The sequence below is a fragment of the Necator americanus genome, chromosome V (genome assembly GCF_031761385.1).
Source record: "Necator americanus strain Aroian chromosome V, whole genome shotgun sequence".
NCBI lineage: Eukaryota > Metazoa > Nematoda > Chromadorea > Rhabditida > Ancylostomatidae > Necator > Necator americanus.
In genome coordinates, this window is record NC_087375.1 from 27,104,307 (window position 1) to 27,121,918 (window position 17,612).

At 40.2% G+C, this 17,612-nt stretch overlaps 3 protein-coding genes across 3 annotated transcripts; 2 read left to right on the top strand and 1 right to left on the bottom strand.

Moving 5' to 3' along the window:
• Window positions 1-1,251: 1,251 nt before the first annotated feature.
• On the top strand, window positions 1,252-4,688 carry RB195_015354 (uncharacterized protein; the record flags this gene model as incomplete). The annotated part of the gene is made up of 3 exons (XM_064206025.1): window positions 1,252-1,345; window positions 1,424-1,490; window positions 4,643-4,688. The coding sequence occupies 3 exons, from the start codon at window positions 1,252-1,254 to the stop codon at window positions 4,686-4,688; spliced, it is 207 nt and encodes a 68-aa protein (XP_064061906.1).
• An 847-nt stretch (window positions 4,689-5,535) lies between these two features.
• On the bottom strand, window positions 5,536-6,773 carry RB195_015355 (uncharacterized protein; the record flags this gene model as incomplete). Its single annotated transcript, XM_013445742.2, has 4 exons — window positions 5,536-5,595; window positions 5,697-5,756; window positions 6,355-6,620; window positions 6,710-6,773. 4 exons carry the CDS (start codon window positions 6,771-6,773, stop codon window positions 5,536-5,538), a joined length of 450 nt encoding a protein of 149 aa, XP_013301196.2.
• Window positions 6,774-12,622: 5,849 nt separating this feature from the next.
• On the top strand, window positions 12,623-13,839 carry RB195_015356 (uncharacterized protein; the record flags this gene model as incomplete). Its single annotated transcript, XM_013445741.1, has 3 exons — window positions 12,623-12,756; window positions 13,536-13,656; window positions 13,729-13,839. The coding sequence occupies 3 exons, from the start codon at window positions 12,623-12,625 to the stop codon at window positions 13,837-13,839; spliced, it is 366 nt and encodes a 121-aa protein (XP_013301195.1).
• Window positions 13,840-17,612: the final 3,773 nt, after the last annotated feature.

The window sequence follows — 17,612 nt, forward strand, 5'->3', positions numbered from 1 at the left end:
GCGAATTTTCCTGTCTCTCTGCTTCACCTGGCACATAAATGAGCATTTCTCGTATAGCTGCTGAACGACGAAAATATTAGAAAATTCTACAAAAATTTCATTAAAAAAATGCATCCACCACTTATTTTCCATATTTGGCCCTGGAGGTCATTATCGTAATTTGTATTACTTCTCCTCTTTTTAGTATATTTTCGAAAAATATTTCGTTTCTAAAAAAAAAACCCAAAATGATGAGTGGAACGACCACCTATTTAGGAATACGCTTCTGCAAATTTCTGGAACTTTCCTCTAAAAACCGGCAAAGTCCAGAATCTACAGCATTTCCTCACCATTTTAGCGTCAATCCATCCTGCGTTACATTCCATTGCAGTAGGATCACGCACTGAAAGTGCATTCAAAGTAAAGAATACAAGTCTACCGTAGATAAGCACGCGATCGTCATTCATCTCCAACGAACTACATGAAATTGTGAGTGTGTCATAAGGTTCAGCATGTAATTAGTGCATCCTACTAGTTTTATCAGCAACAGAGCCCTGGGCCTCATGTGTTTGCCTCGCTAACTACTCCATCGACGAAAAGAACCCTAAATAGCTCGGAATCACTTGATTTGTTATCCACGCTCGTAACGTGCCTTCAAATTTGTCGTCACACTTCAACGACGTCGACGTAGCGTGACGCTGTCGTCGACGCCTACCGTAGATGATGGATAGTGTGCTGGACGGCTTTAAAGTCATTTCCAATCATCCATTGCTTGCCATTTTTTCTCGTTCACGGAATACTGTAAGTAATAGCCCCGTTACGATCGTTCAGCTTAAATCAGCAAGATTGGCTTAGCTTCACAATTGACGGCTATCTTCTAGAATGAACTTTCTTCTTGACACTTCTTGACACTAGCGCGGAAATTTCAGGATTACTGGTGTCTCCAGTAATGTTATAGCGTCCTACAGTTATCATGTTCCCTCATAATTTTCGCAAGAATTCAGATTTTCCTCAGCTCCGCCTCTATGGGGGAGAAGGATCTGCGTCCCCGAAGTTTATTTCACCTCTGCGCAATTTACCATCACGTACTATCAAAGTTTCCAAGAGCTTTTTATTTAGATTTTTTCTAGAAATTTTCCGAGTCCTCAACGATCTTTTGATTCTGTTGAACTTTCCTTCTCGTTCTCTGAGAAAAAACCTCCTATCGTGACGTTCATGTTCACTACTCTCAACTCAACGTACCATTTCATAAATCTTGCAGGATTTTGCAGGATGCGTGTCAGCGGATTTCTCGTATTAATTGCCTGTATCGTCGCTTGGGCGTTCGCATCTCCGGTAAGCGATACGGAAGCAGCGTACAGGATATGTGAGTGCGAAAATCTCTCAGCTTTCACCACATTTTTTTCGCTCAAATACCTCTCTGACTCCTATCCTTGACATTTAGTGAATAAGTATCTGGAACGATTTGGGGGCGACGATCTGCAGGATGTCTACCTAGTTGGAGATCATGGGTGAGCACATCATTTATTTTTAACCGATCTCGTATCTTTGACCTCGATATTGGGAAATGAGTAATAAGAACCAATATTGGAGAGAACTAATTGTGTATGCACATAGAATTATGACAAGCTCATGTGAGGTGAGACGGCGTGATGAGATCAACCAATTCATTAGGATCCCCCATTTCGTCCACACAGATCGTGGATGAATTAAACACCTACAATTGATTGTGACGTAATTCTTGCAGCAAGGCCAAATTAGTATTGACCAAATTAGAAAGAATTTTCAAAGATCTAATAACAAATAACACTTTTCAAAGAATAGTGAAATAATGTATTTCTAAAGAGTCCCAAAGCGTAAGGCATGGACTGAGATTCATTATCTTTGGAAAGGATGAGTGAGTCCAAAGAAGTAACACGCTAACAGCTAGGAAAAAAGGAAAATTCTCAAAAAAGTTTCAGCTCGTAACTACATATTCTAAAATCTTGTTGAGTAAATTTTTGCATCCGAGTAATTTCTGAAATTAGATTCCTTCAAAATAAAGAACAAAAGAATAATCCCATAGATGAGAGAATCTTATGAATTTGTTTCATTTCTAACTAACTCATCAGCACCAATAAAGAAAAAGTTCTTGATTTCGTTCTCGAGAGACCTTGACAGAATTTCTGCCGGCATACAATTCCATTACACATCTAGAATACAATTTTAAATGATCCGTTTTCAAATTTAAAAATTACAAATATTCCACAAACATTATTCGTGTGAATGGAATCAAAAACATATCACAGTGATAAGAAAAGCATGGGAGGACGGTCCCTGAAATCGTTCAGCCACACTGAAATAAACCAGAACGTGCCTGTGATATGGAGATATAGTAGGAGACAGTGGTAGCGCAGTGGTAAGAGGTTCTCACAATGTTTGTACCGTCGATAGTTCAAAACCGCACAAATCAATTCCAAGCAAGCTTTTCATTTCTTCCACTCAGGGTCCATAAATTGATGCTCGATACCTCTTGCTGGATAAAACACTGAGCTGACACATCGTCTGGTGCTCACAAATCATTTTATAGGTTGCATACGCGTTCGTGAACTTCAAAACAAAACAAACTTCTGAGTTGAAGTCGAATGCATTTGTGCGTCCCAAGCGGATTGATCAACGCCAAGCTTTTCGTACTTTCTTTCTTCCTTCAATAGCGTTACGTATTTTTCTCCATCTTTAATTAGGGCACTATAGCGAAAAGGACACTTTTACGTTTTTCACAAGTAATTTTTAAAAGAATAATGAGCAACTTCATAGTGAGAAGGGAGAGCGATGAGCCCTATGAAGAAAATATTCTTTCTCAGAAATGAATGAAGTCGAATTCCTGGAAATTTCCAACGGATTTTCTAAGACGGCTTCTATTTAATTGAGTTTATCCTGGTTTCCTAAAAGCATGTTGCCCTAATGTTACCTTGCACTTTTGCAGTCCCTGGAAATGAAATTTCCGCAGCTGTTAAAAAAAGCTAATCCTGAATCTGGTACAATCTGTTGTGTTTTACTATTCTGTCTTGTTCAGTATGTGCTTTGTTTTGAATAGATTTAGATGAATAACTCAACGAATTTTGCACTTTTCAAATGATCCTTCTGACGTAAGATGCCCGACGAAGCATTTGGCCTTATCGGAATTGTTCCTCAGCGAACAAGATGTATTAGAGAATCTAAGAAAACTGAGATTTTCCGCATTAATTTTCGTTCGTTCACAGAAATAAAGCGCTTTTTCCGCGGAACTTCCAAAAATTACTAAATCTCAGAAAAGAAACTTCCGTAAGCTTTTCCTCTTGTCAGAAACACTATGAATTCCTGTAAGATAGGAATGGAATGGGGCCGCATGTACGAGTCTGATTGCTAGCTGTTCGCAGTGGTCCTGTTTGTACCAATTTCAATCAGACTTTCAAGTATATGCTCTGAGCACGTATGAGCTATATAATTTGCACTGTTATATGCCGAAAGTTACCCAGAAATTGCAAAGAGGTGTTGTTGTCCGGCACAATGCCAAAACCAAACCAATATAGGTCAAATATTTAGAAAGAGCGTGGGATCTTTGCCAACAACTCTCCGTCTCGTTATCCTGATCTGCAGGAAGCTGCCCACCTGAGCCGGTTGGGTCACTCGGTGTCTTTGGCGGTTCACTCGAGACCCCAAGTCTCGCATAATATGGAACAGTGAGGAACGGGTGGATTCTGTGCGAATTGTTGCTGCAGATTCGGAAGAAGGGACAGAGTTGTGCTCAAAGACGACACGGACCTCGGCAAAACTGTGGACAACCTCGTCACGCTATGACGCGACCGGGCCAATTAGGTGAAAATAGGTAAATTAATGGGAATGAAGGAAGTCCACACTATATAACTTGAATTTTTTATCCTTGGGTTGAGTTTTCGATAAAAAAAAATTCACATGACACAAAGGCTGGTGGAATTTACAAGAACCTTCCTAATAAGAAATCTTTATCCCCACAGAAATAAATTCCACTTCTGAAAGTTCTTCTTCGAGCAGAGGAGCTTCAAACATAGTATGAAAAGAAAATCTCGAAGTTTTTATTTTGGAATATCGAAATATGCGCTCAAAAATATCCTGGCTGAGCAGCACTGGAAGCATTAAAGGGAAGAGCTCGAATCCTTCAGATGTTATATCTCATAAATTCGTTTCGAGTACGTTTCTACGATGATTGCAGGGCCAACAGACCTCATTCATCAGTTTTAATTCTTCTGAGAATTTTCAGGAGCTCATGAATTGTTGAAAAGGAATAACTGTTAGTGAATAACATTTAGTTTTATGAGAATTTCTGATAAACATAGGAATCTTCTTGAGAAGATTATGGAAGTTAAGATATAAGCAGATAAATTCCTCACACCGCAATCTCTTTTTTTTTCCTTTTTTTATCTTCAAACCACGAAATGGGAAGTGTTGCAGAGAGGCAAAGTTGAAAGCACTTCGATCCTGAAGAAAAACGTGAAAGAGCTTCAAATAATTCTTCTCGTTTACTAGTAGAGAACTGTACGAAGAACTCGGTCAATGAATACTGTAGTAGGTTCCAGAAAAAGTGTTGAGTCGATGTAGGCACATCTCCACTTCATTCTACGTTGGTCCTGTCTATCGAACTCTTGAGAAAATTCACAAATTTCAGGTCATACAAGCGTGGTTTGGGTCCACGACCGCTTCGATTTGGTTAGACGGCGTACACGTTGAGAACGCCTCCCAACAACACCTCGTGAGGTCCGCAATCAGTTCGAAAGGCCAACATCCACACCGTTTAGCCAAAAAGAAATTAAATTTACTGTCTTCATTGCTGTCGCTGCTATGACGTGTTGATAAAGAGAAGTTTAGGGGTTTCATTTTCAAAAAAAAAAAAAAATTCAAATATGAAATCGACTACCATAAGTATATGTTAAAGTTTCTTTGGAAAAAAAATGCAAGTATGACATCGACTACGGTAGGAGTGTGTAATTGGAAAAATTGAATAAAAGATGGTCCTGTCGGATAAAGAAAACTCTAAAGAACGAAATTTGAAGAACACATTTCATTGAAGTAGAATGTAATTATGAAATGTAATGTACTTAAGTTCAAATAATGCTGGAAAAAACGAAGAAAAAGATATTTTTTTGGAGCTTCTAATTGAAAAGTGACCACTTTCCGACGTTACCCACTTTTATTCACTTTGACCACTCGAATTTGACGTTATTAAGAGAATGTTACGGAAATTTTACAAATTTACGTTAATTTAATAGACCTTCGAAACCATACCAGGGCAACCAAGTCTTCTATCCTCCTGAGGTCGTCAAAGCGATATGAGACTTACCTCGGAAAAGAAAAATTTAAGTCTGGCTGACCCCTAAAAGCTGTTGTATGGACCAAATACGTGTTCATAAATCTAAGAAATTTAGAAATAACGTCGAATGCACCGAGACATCACACATTAGTGAATTGATTAACGCCAGCACGTTTTCCTTTATTCTTAAGACTACTTAATAACTAGTCACTTAATATATGTTTAAAGGCAACAATGATAACAAATCCAAATCACTTCAAGAGATACTTCTTCGTCATTTCGATGCTGGCCTCCTTGAGATCGGACGGCAGCTGAAGAAATGAGAGTAATTTTGGGCGTACATCAGAAACATGGCTACGAAATAAACAGCGCTTGGTCTTTTCAGGAAATCAGGAAAAGATTTTAGACATACCTCATCAGGATGAATCCAGAAACCTGTGGTATCATCATTTGGACGAGGAGTTGAATGTGCCTGAAATAACATTAGAACACCAAAGAAGAAAGTGGAATAATTTAAACTATTATCTAATACCCTAAGCTTACTTACATTCAATTTCATTTCGCTGATGGGTGTAACGCAATGTTAAGCGGTTAAAGCTAGGGCTAAGGGGTTGAAGGTCCAAAACAAGTGTTGTCGTTCATTTCATCCCTCCGAAATCAATAAATTACTATAAAGCTTCTTTTCTTGCAAGTTTATGTCCTCAATTGATTTTATCGCAGTAAAATTTGCGAATTGAACACAAGTATCCATAAATGCCTCAGTTGGGCAGCAGGTATGGGGAAAAGTTGGGAGAAAATTAGTGAACTTAAAGGGCCGTAGATCTTACGGTTGATTTGGCGATCTGAAATTGCTACTGGGCTACGATTTCGGTGGCATATGACTGGGAATCGACGAATAAGACAGCAATAATCGATTGAAATTGATCAATTCAAAACGAAACATAGGTTTGGAAAAGACGTGCAGATGAAATTCTAATGTAATCGTCTGAAATAATCAAACAAAATATGGTGTATAACAATACCATGACTCTATGAAGGCACCAATAAAAATGAAGTGTCGTAATACTCACAACTGGGTTACTGTATTCTTCCGGCGGCGTTTCTTGAACTACCGATTCGAATGTTTCTGACAGCGTTCTGCCATCAGTTCCTCGATTTCTGGATCCATCGCAAGATTGCTGGTAGTGCAAATCTTGACTATGCAAAGAAGAACTTCCGAGCATGCTTATTTGATCTTCGGGAGAGAAAACTGAGTAGGACTGCAAGTTTTCACCCGGGGCAGCTGATTCCGAACTCCTATTCATCTCCGAAGCTGATAATGTCTCCAATGAGTGACCTAAACTTGTTCGGCTACCTTGTCTCTTTCTCTTCCACTTCATTGTTGTTCGGAGGAAAATGTAACGCTAGACTTCGGAAAAAATCTACCGCTCCCATCTTTGCATTCATCTTCGCACATATGAAGGAAATCCTCTAAAGCCGATGACTTCATAAGCACTCGTACTGAAAATGTAAAGGAAGTAGTAAATAATTAACCAATGAATAGTAAATAATAAGAACGGCGTTGTAAAAATCAATTGTTTTCAGTTTCGATTATTAGAAAAAGCATGTAGGAAAAAACATTTTTCTATTACCTACAGATGTATGGGGATATACACCATCTATGTACAGCAATCAAGTGCAGTTCCTCTAACAAGGTTTTTGAGGTCCTGAGAAATGCAGGAACCAGAGTTTCACTACAGTAACTATGTAAAACTGCAGCAATTTTTTTCTAAAGGTGTCTACTGGTCCGATCCAATTGGGGTTTGACGTTAACCCCAGAGAAACTTTCCAGTTTCCATAGTACGTTCAGTTTAACACAGAAACCGCATCCGTGATCAGTGGGTCATATCACACTTTTCTTTGAAGATTTTAAGGAGTTCGTGGAGTAGCCGGAAAACTAAAATGACGAAACGTTCGGCAATATTGAGTGAAGAGAAATTAAATTATCCTTTTTTGGAGTTGGAACGTTGTAACGCACATTATTTTTCTTCACCCAAAATTTGTGCTATGTAGATGGGACGAAAATCATGTGATGTGACGAATTTGTGCTATGTAGATGTGACGATATGATGTCTCGAAATCCTTCATTTCGCATGATGTTTGTTCGTATCATTTTTACTTCCGCATTTACTATGCAATTGAAATCTCTGTATGATCGAAATGGTGCCAAAAAACTAGTCGTGAGGGATGAGACCCATCGAGTCTCGATAAGTCCGATTCAATGGCGATTAGCTGATATTTACCATTCCCCTCATGTTTCATATAAAACATTCTAAGAAAAGTCGAGCAATATTATGCGTTTGAAGATACACAGAATTCACACAGAATTAATTCCATGAGAAAAACGTCGGAAAAATTATTAGCATCTGACATTCGACTTTACTTGGTGTATAAACAATTTTGTAGAGTGTAAGTAACTGCAGTAACTATATAAAACTGCAGCAATTTTTTTCTAAAGGTGTCTACTGGTCCGAAATATCAGCATAGGAAATGCAGTCTTTCACAGTGAGAAGAACGTAGCAGAGAAAGTGTTCCACGAAAAGAATATCAGTTGTATAACCAGTGCTCCCGTTGTTCATCGACTTGATCGAGCGGGCACCAGTAATACTTTTGATCGGGTCCTGACCGGTCGCAAGGGTTGCCCAGTCCTACTTTAGCGTGGGACACGAAGAGCATCGTATTTTTCTTTGAAGTACTTCGTGAGGGGCTCTGACCATCGGTCAGGGCTCATCCTGAGGTGCGTTTGATGTTGGTACCCAGTCGCTCACGGCTCTAGTCCAACGTTTATGGCTGAAACGCATCACGTGGCCGGTCCACCTAATTTTGCTTTCCTTTGCATATGTGGCAATCTCTGATCTTCGATCGGTGACGTAGAAGTGAACTTCGAATCCCTTCTTTCATTTGCGTAAAGCGGGTTACTCCTAGCATCACCCTTTCAATTTCGCGTCCTATGACGCTGATCGCATTTTATCCTGATTGCGAAACGCCCATGTTTTCTAGGCGTAGATCAAAGCAAGAAGAGCGGTGGTGTTGAGTGGGTGAGCACAAAGACAGATGTTCTTAGTCCTCTTCACTTCATTCTCGTTCTCTTATATGCTCCCCAAGCCGCTCGTTTTCTCCTGACCAGCTCAGAGGTCAGGTCGTTCATCATGTTAATTACGTGACCTAGATATACCTAGCTTGAGCATTTCGATATATTCTTTCCGTTGAGCGTCCTTTAATGGGAATTTTAATACTTTTTCAAATAACTTGATTTCATTTTAAATTCCACTTGTGGTCTAGCAGAAACTAAATGACTTTCCTCTGTGCTTTTTTGCTAAAGAAAAATTCAGCTCCTCTTTTTGCGGAAACATTCTCTAGTTTCACAAAAAACAGTAAATGGTTTTTTTTCTTTTCGTTATCGGCCCTTTCTGCCATTTTCTGAATTTTCTGAACAACGTGTTTGCATGGTTACTTTCAGTAGTTTGGAATGCGTTTCTAAAAAATTTTTTCCACCGAAAGCCTTCTATTTCCTAACTTCTAGTTTTTTCAATCGAATGTTTATGACTTCGAAAGAGCTGCAAACTTTAAACAAGCTAGTTCAGTCGAATAACCATTAATCACACTAACTTTTTTGAATTGGTGCTCCTTCGTAACTGCCACGGATGACCTCTACAAATTTTTAGGTGGAACACTGATAATAGATCACCTCATAAAAACAAGAGGTGGATCCCAAAATGATTTACCTTCCGACATTTTTTGCATCAACCAGGTCGAGTGTAGCATTCTTTCCATTTTTTTCCCAAAAATTTCCACAATTCGATTTTCAAGAGCCCATAGAAATTTTGAATATTACCAAGTTCCAAGCAATGTAAGCAAATCATTGAAAAGATTTGTTGCATGTTTTGAGTCGAAATCGAAGTATCTTTGCAGATCATCGTACCAAAATAGTCTGCTGATCCAAAGAGGAAGCTCGGCTCACATGCATTCGATTGTGAAAAACCGCAATGGTTTGCTGACGCAGTTAAAGATAAAATATAAAATGTGTGCAGTTATTCAGTACCTTCAGATGACTCAACGCTTTCAACTTACATTCAGAATCGTTTAAGCTTTCTGAGCGCAGTCCGCGAGACGTCCCGCTGTAGCTGCAGCATTAAGGATAAAGTAAAGTTTCTGGCGTTAATCAATCCGCTTGGGATGCGCCCCCATGTTCACTTCAATTCAGAATCGTTTGAGGTTTACGAACGTGTATCTGGCCTATACAATGACTTGCGGTGGCTAGTCGATGTGTCAATGCAGTGCTTTTATCCTCCCAGACAAGTCTGGTACCAATTTATCGATGATGAAAGGCAGGAGGGATGAAAGGCTTGGTGAGCACTAGGGCGGACTCGAACCTCCGATCGATCGTTCAGGAAGCGGAACCTCTAACTGCTACACCACACCCGCCCCCTAATAAAAGCTTGGTTAGCACTAGTTCGGAATCTAAACCAAATTGAAAACCGAAAATACTGCAGCATTATCGGTTTTCAATTTGGTTTCGATTCCGAAGTAGTGCTAACCAAGTCTTTATTCCCTCCAAGTTTTTTGAATTTTTTTCGTCATTCCTTTAAACAATAAAGTATACATTTACCACAAGGACGGGTGTAGCGCGGACGTTAAGAAGTTCCGCTGTCTGCACGATCGATCGGAGGTTCGAACTCACCCGGGTGCGCACTAAGCCTTTCATCCCTCCCGGGTCGATAAATTGGTACCAGACTTCTCTGGGAGCATAAAAACACTGACTTGACACATCGGTTAACCCCTCCAAGTCTTTGTGCAGTCTAGTTACGCGTTCGTAAGTCTCAAACGATTCTGAATTGAATTGAACGTGGTGGCGCATCTCAAGCGAATTTATTAGCACCAGGCACATTATCTCTATCCTTTTGTGTACTACACAAAAGGATAGAGGATCGATCGATGCAACAAGTCAACTCCACTTTTTTTTTTATTCTTTCAGGCAAATCTGGTACCAATTTAAAGGTGTCGAAGGGATAAAAAGTTTGAATAACATTGGACGGTGACGAACTATCGACTATGGCTACGTTAAGTTGATCTCTTAGCAGTAATCACCAAATGCAATAATATTCCTAGTACAATGAGTCCGAGTTCCGTGGGATTTCCTTCTTTTTTATATTTGTAGCAGCATTCGACATGAGGAGAGACATCCACGAAGCCGGTACTACACCTAAGCTATGATAGTGAGCTCTTAAACTTCAATTATAGGCCTAAAACACCACCGACACATGTGGTGTGGAATCGTTAAAACTCAGAAATTGGCCTTCTCAATGTCTTGGGAACAGGAAAATCTTATCCTAAGAATTTTAAAAAGACCAAAAGTTCCAGTCAATTCCTGAAATTTTGCATTGGCTATTTTTTGATCTCTTTCCTTTAATGAATCTTCTAGAGTTTATTTCCATAGTTTGAATTTATCTTAAACTATCTACCTATATCATACCGAGAGCTGCGTCTTGTCGATACTCAAGCTGGATATCGAGATCCGCAGCAGTAGCGCGAAAACACGTTAATCATCAACGTTGTAACAGTCGAAGGCCGTCTGTGCGGGAATTCATTGAATCACTGCCGTCGGCACAGTCGCCAATCGCGCTGGTACAGCTACCAGTGGCGCATTGTCGTTCTCTCTCCCTTATTCTTCTATTGTACTCATTTTCGAGTCTCTCCTTCCTTCCTTCTTCTCCCTCTCTTTCTTTGTCTCCCTCTCCCTCCTTCTCTCTCTTTTAACGATTCCATTGGAGCTCAGTACAAGTCATCTTAGGCAAGAACAAAATAAATGGCTCCACCATGACATCACGTATCCTTAAGGAGGTTATCTTTTTTGAAGTTATCGCTTCGGGGGAAAAAGTATACGATAACAACAACTCTTGGAATGTTGGAATTGGTTGTTGTTGGATGGAATGTTCTAAAACCTCTTTCCAACTCTGCACGTATAGATCACGTTGTTGGGACTTCTAGACTTACCCGACCGCATGATTTAACGACTCTTTCACTTCTTCTACTTCTCTTTAAATTTTCCTACATTTACTCCCAGATAGAGCCTCACCCCCGGAAAAAGGTCTGGATCACTCAGTTCTTGTACATTTCACTTACGATTAACCTATGGAGATCAATTACGTGGGATCATTGAAATGGGCGCTATAGTTGCGGGTATCAATAAAAACTCCATCGATGCAGTGATCTGCACGCGATCATTTTCTTGCTAAACCATTAAAATACGCAGTTATCCGCGGGAAATTGACGTATGATTCATCAGATGAAATGATGCAGACCTATTATACGATATTTATGGCTTTAAAACGCACCGTCAGTTTCATAACAACGTTTGCCTCATCCAAATAGTTAGATCTAGAATCACAGTACGTTCGAAAATTTCTCTCTGCTCAGTAAGAGGATTCGTGACTTCCAGAAAAACTTCTGAGCAGCGAAATGCGCAAATAAGCTTTTGCAGTATTTGCATCCTCAACAGAAATTTGTTTCCATTCCAGCTCCTTCTTTGCAAAGAACGGTCGTGTCTCTTATTTATTTCTGACCTAATACTCTAGAGTTACAATGTGCTAATTTTATTTTAGATAAATTTCTCAGAGAAAACGTTTGGATTTTGCAAGGGAAGACTTAAAAAAAGACAGTTATGCGGTGAAAAAACGCTGCTTCATTCGTGAATAATGCCCTGCGGATAGCGACAAATTTGCGACTGTTTTTTCTAAAGTTGTAGTTTGGGACTTTGACATTTTGATAACTAGGACTCGAATCTCGCTAACCTCTAATGGGTCAAAATCGGACTCGAAACTCCGCGCAGTTGCGGAAACTGGTGCCTGCGCTCGAAGCGGTATATGGAAGCGAGCGGTGGTTATAGACCTGGGACCCTCGCTAGCTCCATTCATCGCTGCACTGCGAGTGAAGCTGGCGATGTCGCCACCTTGATCGTAACCGATCTCGCTCCAATGCGCCATTTCGAGCGCAGTCGCATCGAACTTCAGGTCATTTTGACCTTACTGCATATTCCAGGACATCCTCGTGAATGTACTGGACACATGATCACAAATTCTAATTTAATATTATTCCTATGCTCATCCAAGCTTTGTAAATTTAAATGGGCTGAATACGACAACAAACGCAGCAAAACAACACCTGAATGAGATTAATTCTCTCATTGTTCCTGGATCTTTTTCCTATTGTACCTTATATTGCTCCCATAAGTATTAGCTGTAATGTCATTTGTCCTCTCGATCGCAAATAGCATAGTATCATCGAAAGGGGAATTCCAGAATGCAATCTGCACTCCTGCTCCTCGCTCTGATCTCCTGTGCTTTGGCATGTGATATTATTGTCCACGTCAAATCGGACACTGACAAGAAGTTCGGAGCTCAAGTGACGGCCAGCAACGGAAAGAAGAGCGAAAAGTTTGTTGTTTGGAAAAAAAAATTATATTTCTGGATTAAGGCATGCAGTAGAACTTCGCTTCTGTTATAGTTTTGGAGTCCTCTTATCCATTATCGGGGTTAGAAACGGAATACAATATAACAAATATACATAAATCAACTAACTCTTCAAATATGCATGGTTGGCGCAGACATTTTGCAAAAAATTTGTTACTTCTAAATCCTGTGCTTGTACTGCCGGTCTTGGCTGTCGTGAGAGAAAAGTAATTTAGAATCAATAAAAAATAAAATATAAGAGATAATACTGGAAATAAAACAAAAGAACAAATAATGGAATCAACATTAAGCACCTAATTTTTTGTTTTTAACTTAACTTATTTTAACAGTTTAATTTTAATGTCAAAAAATACTTACCAGCTTTGTTCGATCAATGTAAGAGAGTTCAAACAATTCTGGGATACGTGAAACACATATAAAAGTTCGAAAGTTGTGCTTCTTTCAAAAACTAATTTTATGCCGAGTATTGCAGACAACTCTGGCTCCACATAAATTTTCAGGCAAATATAGGTTCGCCTAAATGTAGTGATCAAATGGCGCAACATCACAAAAAGGTCCCGTACTCGATGCTTTGGATATTTTCTCTGTCTTTATTAGCGCAAGAGCGTCGAAATACACAAATTCAGCGACACATGAGGCAGTAAAACTAATCAGGAGTACACATACATGCATATGTCATGTGTAGATCAATATTTGTTCATCATTTATTTGTTATTCATTAATTATTATAAATATTTTTGCAGGTGGTCATATTCGAAGAAACTCCAGAAGAACACATTCCAACAGAAAGCAGACGAATGCGGCTTGAAGGATTGGGAGATCGCAACTTTCGATGAGGCTGGCAAACCTGCCCATACTGTAAAGGTTAGTTGACTGCAGCGGGAATCTCAGACCCCCTCTCAGTTTCTAGCAATCCATGAAGCTTTGAATTTTCAGGTAACACTGGACGGTATCGGACGTGTCACCTACAAGGTTGGTGACGACTTGAAACCAGTTCAGAAGGACCGTCAGGGCGCGATTTGCAAAGGAGAATGCGCACCGCTGTAAAATTTAGGCAATAAAGCTTTATATGTAATAAAGGTGAACATGAAGGTTCTTAGTTACAGTTGTCGTCAGCCCGTTTCACTATTTCATAGTGAAAATGTTAGTAAAAAAAAATAAAGGTCTAAGATTTCCGATGAATATCACAAAAAAGGAGTAAATCTGGGACTTTCTTGAGTAAAAACAACATATTTGAGTAAAGAAACGTAGTTTATATTACCTAAGACTGTTAATACTCTTTTCATTTGAACTCAACTCCAATGAACGAGATCGATGGATTTTTATGAAGAAATACCAAACAATATTGAGGTGTTGGGATTGCGAAGGATTACCGAAGGCTTGATCAAGAAAAGAAGGAATTACTAGAGATAAGTATGGAATAAACAAGTAATGTATATTGGAAGTAAAACCTTCCACGCAGAACTACAAGTTCCAAAGCCCCGAGTACAATTTTGATTGGCCACTAACCATAGTTTTGAGCACTACCTTCCTTTTGCCATCTCTCCGCAAAGTGTTCTAGTAAAACACTTCTGTGAACTATCGATGTTGAAAAGGAGAACTTATAAGATTCACTTGGATAGTACTTAAAGTTCAAGAATATAACTGAAAGAAATAGAACCGAAGCTGAAAATTTGTTTACTTCATGTGAATTTGGACCAATCCAGATTTATCAGTGACTGTCCTGAACGAATTTCCAAAGCAATTACCTCTTGTCTGATTTCTTACGAATCAGGTGTACGTCCATTTCTCCCTGTATCTCTGGAAACGGACGACCCCGGAATGCTGTTTCTTAAACGTCCTCTATTGCAGCGCGCCAATCCTGCACCCTTCCGCCTGCGATTCGCTCGATTGCGTTTTCGACGAATCGTAGGGTGGGGTGGGGCGCAAACGTTGCGCATTGCAACAGAAGTCGTCATAAGAAACAGCATTCCAGGACGTTCGTTCTACTAATACAGGGAGAAATGGACGGAATCAGCCTTATCCCCACAATCCATGAACTCGTATTGGCATAACATACCTGAAACTCTACCGCCCCAAATTCGTTGGGTGATGCCCTTGAGTCCGGGTCTGGGAGCTTACTTGGGGCAAACTGGAGAAGACCGTCAGAGGACATCCTCATGACGTAACTAAGAAAGCGAAGACGGTTTTCTGTGCCTACTACAGAAAACCGGTCAAGATGTTGATGTTTTCAACGCGTCATCCACCTGTACACTATATCCACTTACGAGTAAAGTTCTTGGTTATAGCACCCCATCAGGCAGGAGTAACCTAGCAGTCGTCTAAACAGCTTTCTCTCCATGGAATCAAGCTACTCCATCGTCGTCGAATGCGCTGCCCAATTCTCCGATCTGTACACCATGACGAAGTGAATTGCGGATAGGTAGATTCGCAGCTTGACTTCGTTGAGGATGGGGATCGACCACAGCGAACATAGGCACTTGGTCAATGAATTGAATGCTGAATTGGCTTTAGCGCATCTCTGCCGAATATTTCTCTCGAATGAAGCATCGTTTTTCAGCATAAAGCCCAAATAACAGAACACATTCACGAGTTCAATAGATTACCCGTACACCCTAATTTCCGCTGAGTGTCTTGAGGAGACATATGTTTGTTTGCACTTATCATGATGTAGACGTAGTCCACAGGCTGCACCTAATTTCGACACAAGCTTAACAACATGTAGTAGTTTCGTGCAGCTAAAAGCGAATATTACTATTGAGGGTAAAAATAAGTTTTAAGGGATTCACAAAAGATGGCGTAACTAGCACCACATCATTTCTCTCTAAGAATTAGTATACGCAATTTGGCTGAAGTGTGAATAATCTAGTTTGTTTGTACTATAACTATGTCAACCTTTGTGCCAAAACACAATTCCATAAATAAAAAACATGTAAGTAGTGATTCAGAGGTTTTAAAATTGACGAGTTAGACACCAGTGACAAAAAACGCTAAGGGAGGCCCGTAAACTTTAAAGACGCTGAGGTAAAGCCCTTATCAGACTAATAGGAATAATAATACTCATATCAAACTCAAGAGTAGCTCGCCAAGATATGTCGAACGCCAATTCTCACGTGCGAACAACTGCTTCAAAGACAAAATCAGAAAGGTTTTTTGCATCGAATCATGATGGGGGAGGAGGAGTGGATCCACACTGACAACCTAAAGCGCAGAACATCGTTGGGTCAGCCCGGCCATGCATCATCTTCAAAGGCCAAACCGGATATTCATGGAAATAAGCTAATGCTGTGGATCTTGTGGGACCAGCTTAGAGTAATCTGCTATATGCTACTCTCGTTATTACTCATTACGACAATGCTCGGACATAAGGGATAAAGGGTAAAGTTTCTGGCGTTAATCAATCCGCTTGGGATGCGCCCCCACGTTCACTTCAATTCAGAGTCGTTTGAGGTTTACGAACGTGTAACTGGCTTATACAATGACTTACGGAGGCTAGCCGATGTGTCAAGCCAGTGTTTTTATCCTCCTACACAATTTTGGTACCAATTTATCAACTCCGGAAGGATGAAAGGCTTGGTGAGCACTAGGGCGGGTTCGAGCCTCCGATCGATCGTGCACGAAGCGGAACCTCTAACCGCTGCACTACACCCGTCCTTGTGGAGATGTATACTTCAATGTTTAAAGGAATGACGAAAAATTATTCGACCTTGGAGAGAATAAAGGCTTGGTTAGCGCTGGTTCGGAACCGAAATCAAATTGAAAATGGATAATGCTGCAGGTTCTGCGGAACGTCTCACGGACTGCGCTACATCATCCCTTCTAGACACCTAAGCGTTCAGAAAGTTTAAACGATTCTGAACACCTGATCCATCGTCTATCAGCCAGGGCGAAGTCCGGCGGGTGGTTTCTTCGCGATGTTTCATAAGCCGATCTAAGACAATCTGCTCCAAAACTTCTACGTTATACGCAGCAGTGGTATTAGATAATTCTTGGGTTCAGTGACGGATTGCTTGTGAAGAGAAATAATGATAGCGTGTCTCCACGAGTCAGGTATGCTTTTGTCCATATTAGACGGATGATTTTTGTCATCTCACAATTCTCAGGAAGAAGAAATTTTAGCATTTCCGCTCTAATTACATCGTCTCCGCCAGATTTTCCATCCTTCATTTTTTTGGATACAGTCCAGGGCGAAGTTAGCAGTAGTGCGGCTACACATACAGAATTGTACGTGGATCTTGTCTCAGCAGATCCAAAAGCAAACTTCTTCTTCGGTGCTAAATCCGGGAGCGTTTTCGCAGCGTTTTGAATGTATTTAAAGAGTCAGCGTCATCTAATCTCTCCTTGGTCCGTAATCCAATGCTGATCAAACTTCTCTCTGCATTCACCATCTTTTAGGCCTGCCAAGTCGAGGATTGCTTGATATTGAGCTTCATGACTCCTTTTCTGAAACCGTACCATCAAGCTGACACGAACTGGGTGGTGGTCGAAATAGAATGTGATGTCCCAGACAGCTCTAGATTTTCGGATACCTGACAAAGGTATGTTTTTTGCCAGAACAAAATCTGGCTGAAGCTTAAGAGTCCGCGTTCGCTGCTCTTCTGGCAATGAGGGTGTGCTCCCTTGCCAAAGCTGATGGCGCCAACGATTCCTCTTAAACATGTATCACTGCGCTACAGCTTCTGCATATGTTATAGCATCACACCAAAATTGTAAAAATTAACAGACAAAACTACGAAAAATACAACATCACTGTTTGGCATGAATTCGAAGCAGCCGCTTCTGCTATTAGTCTAAAGAATCTTTATAATCTTCTATATTCA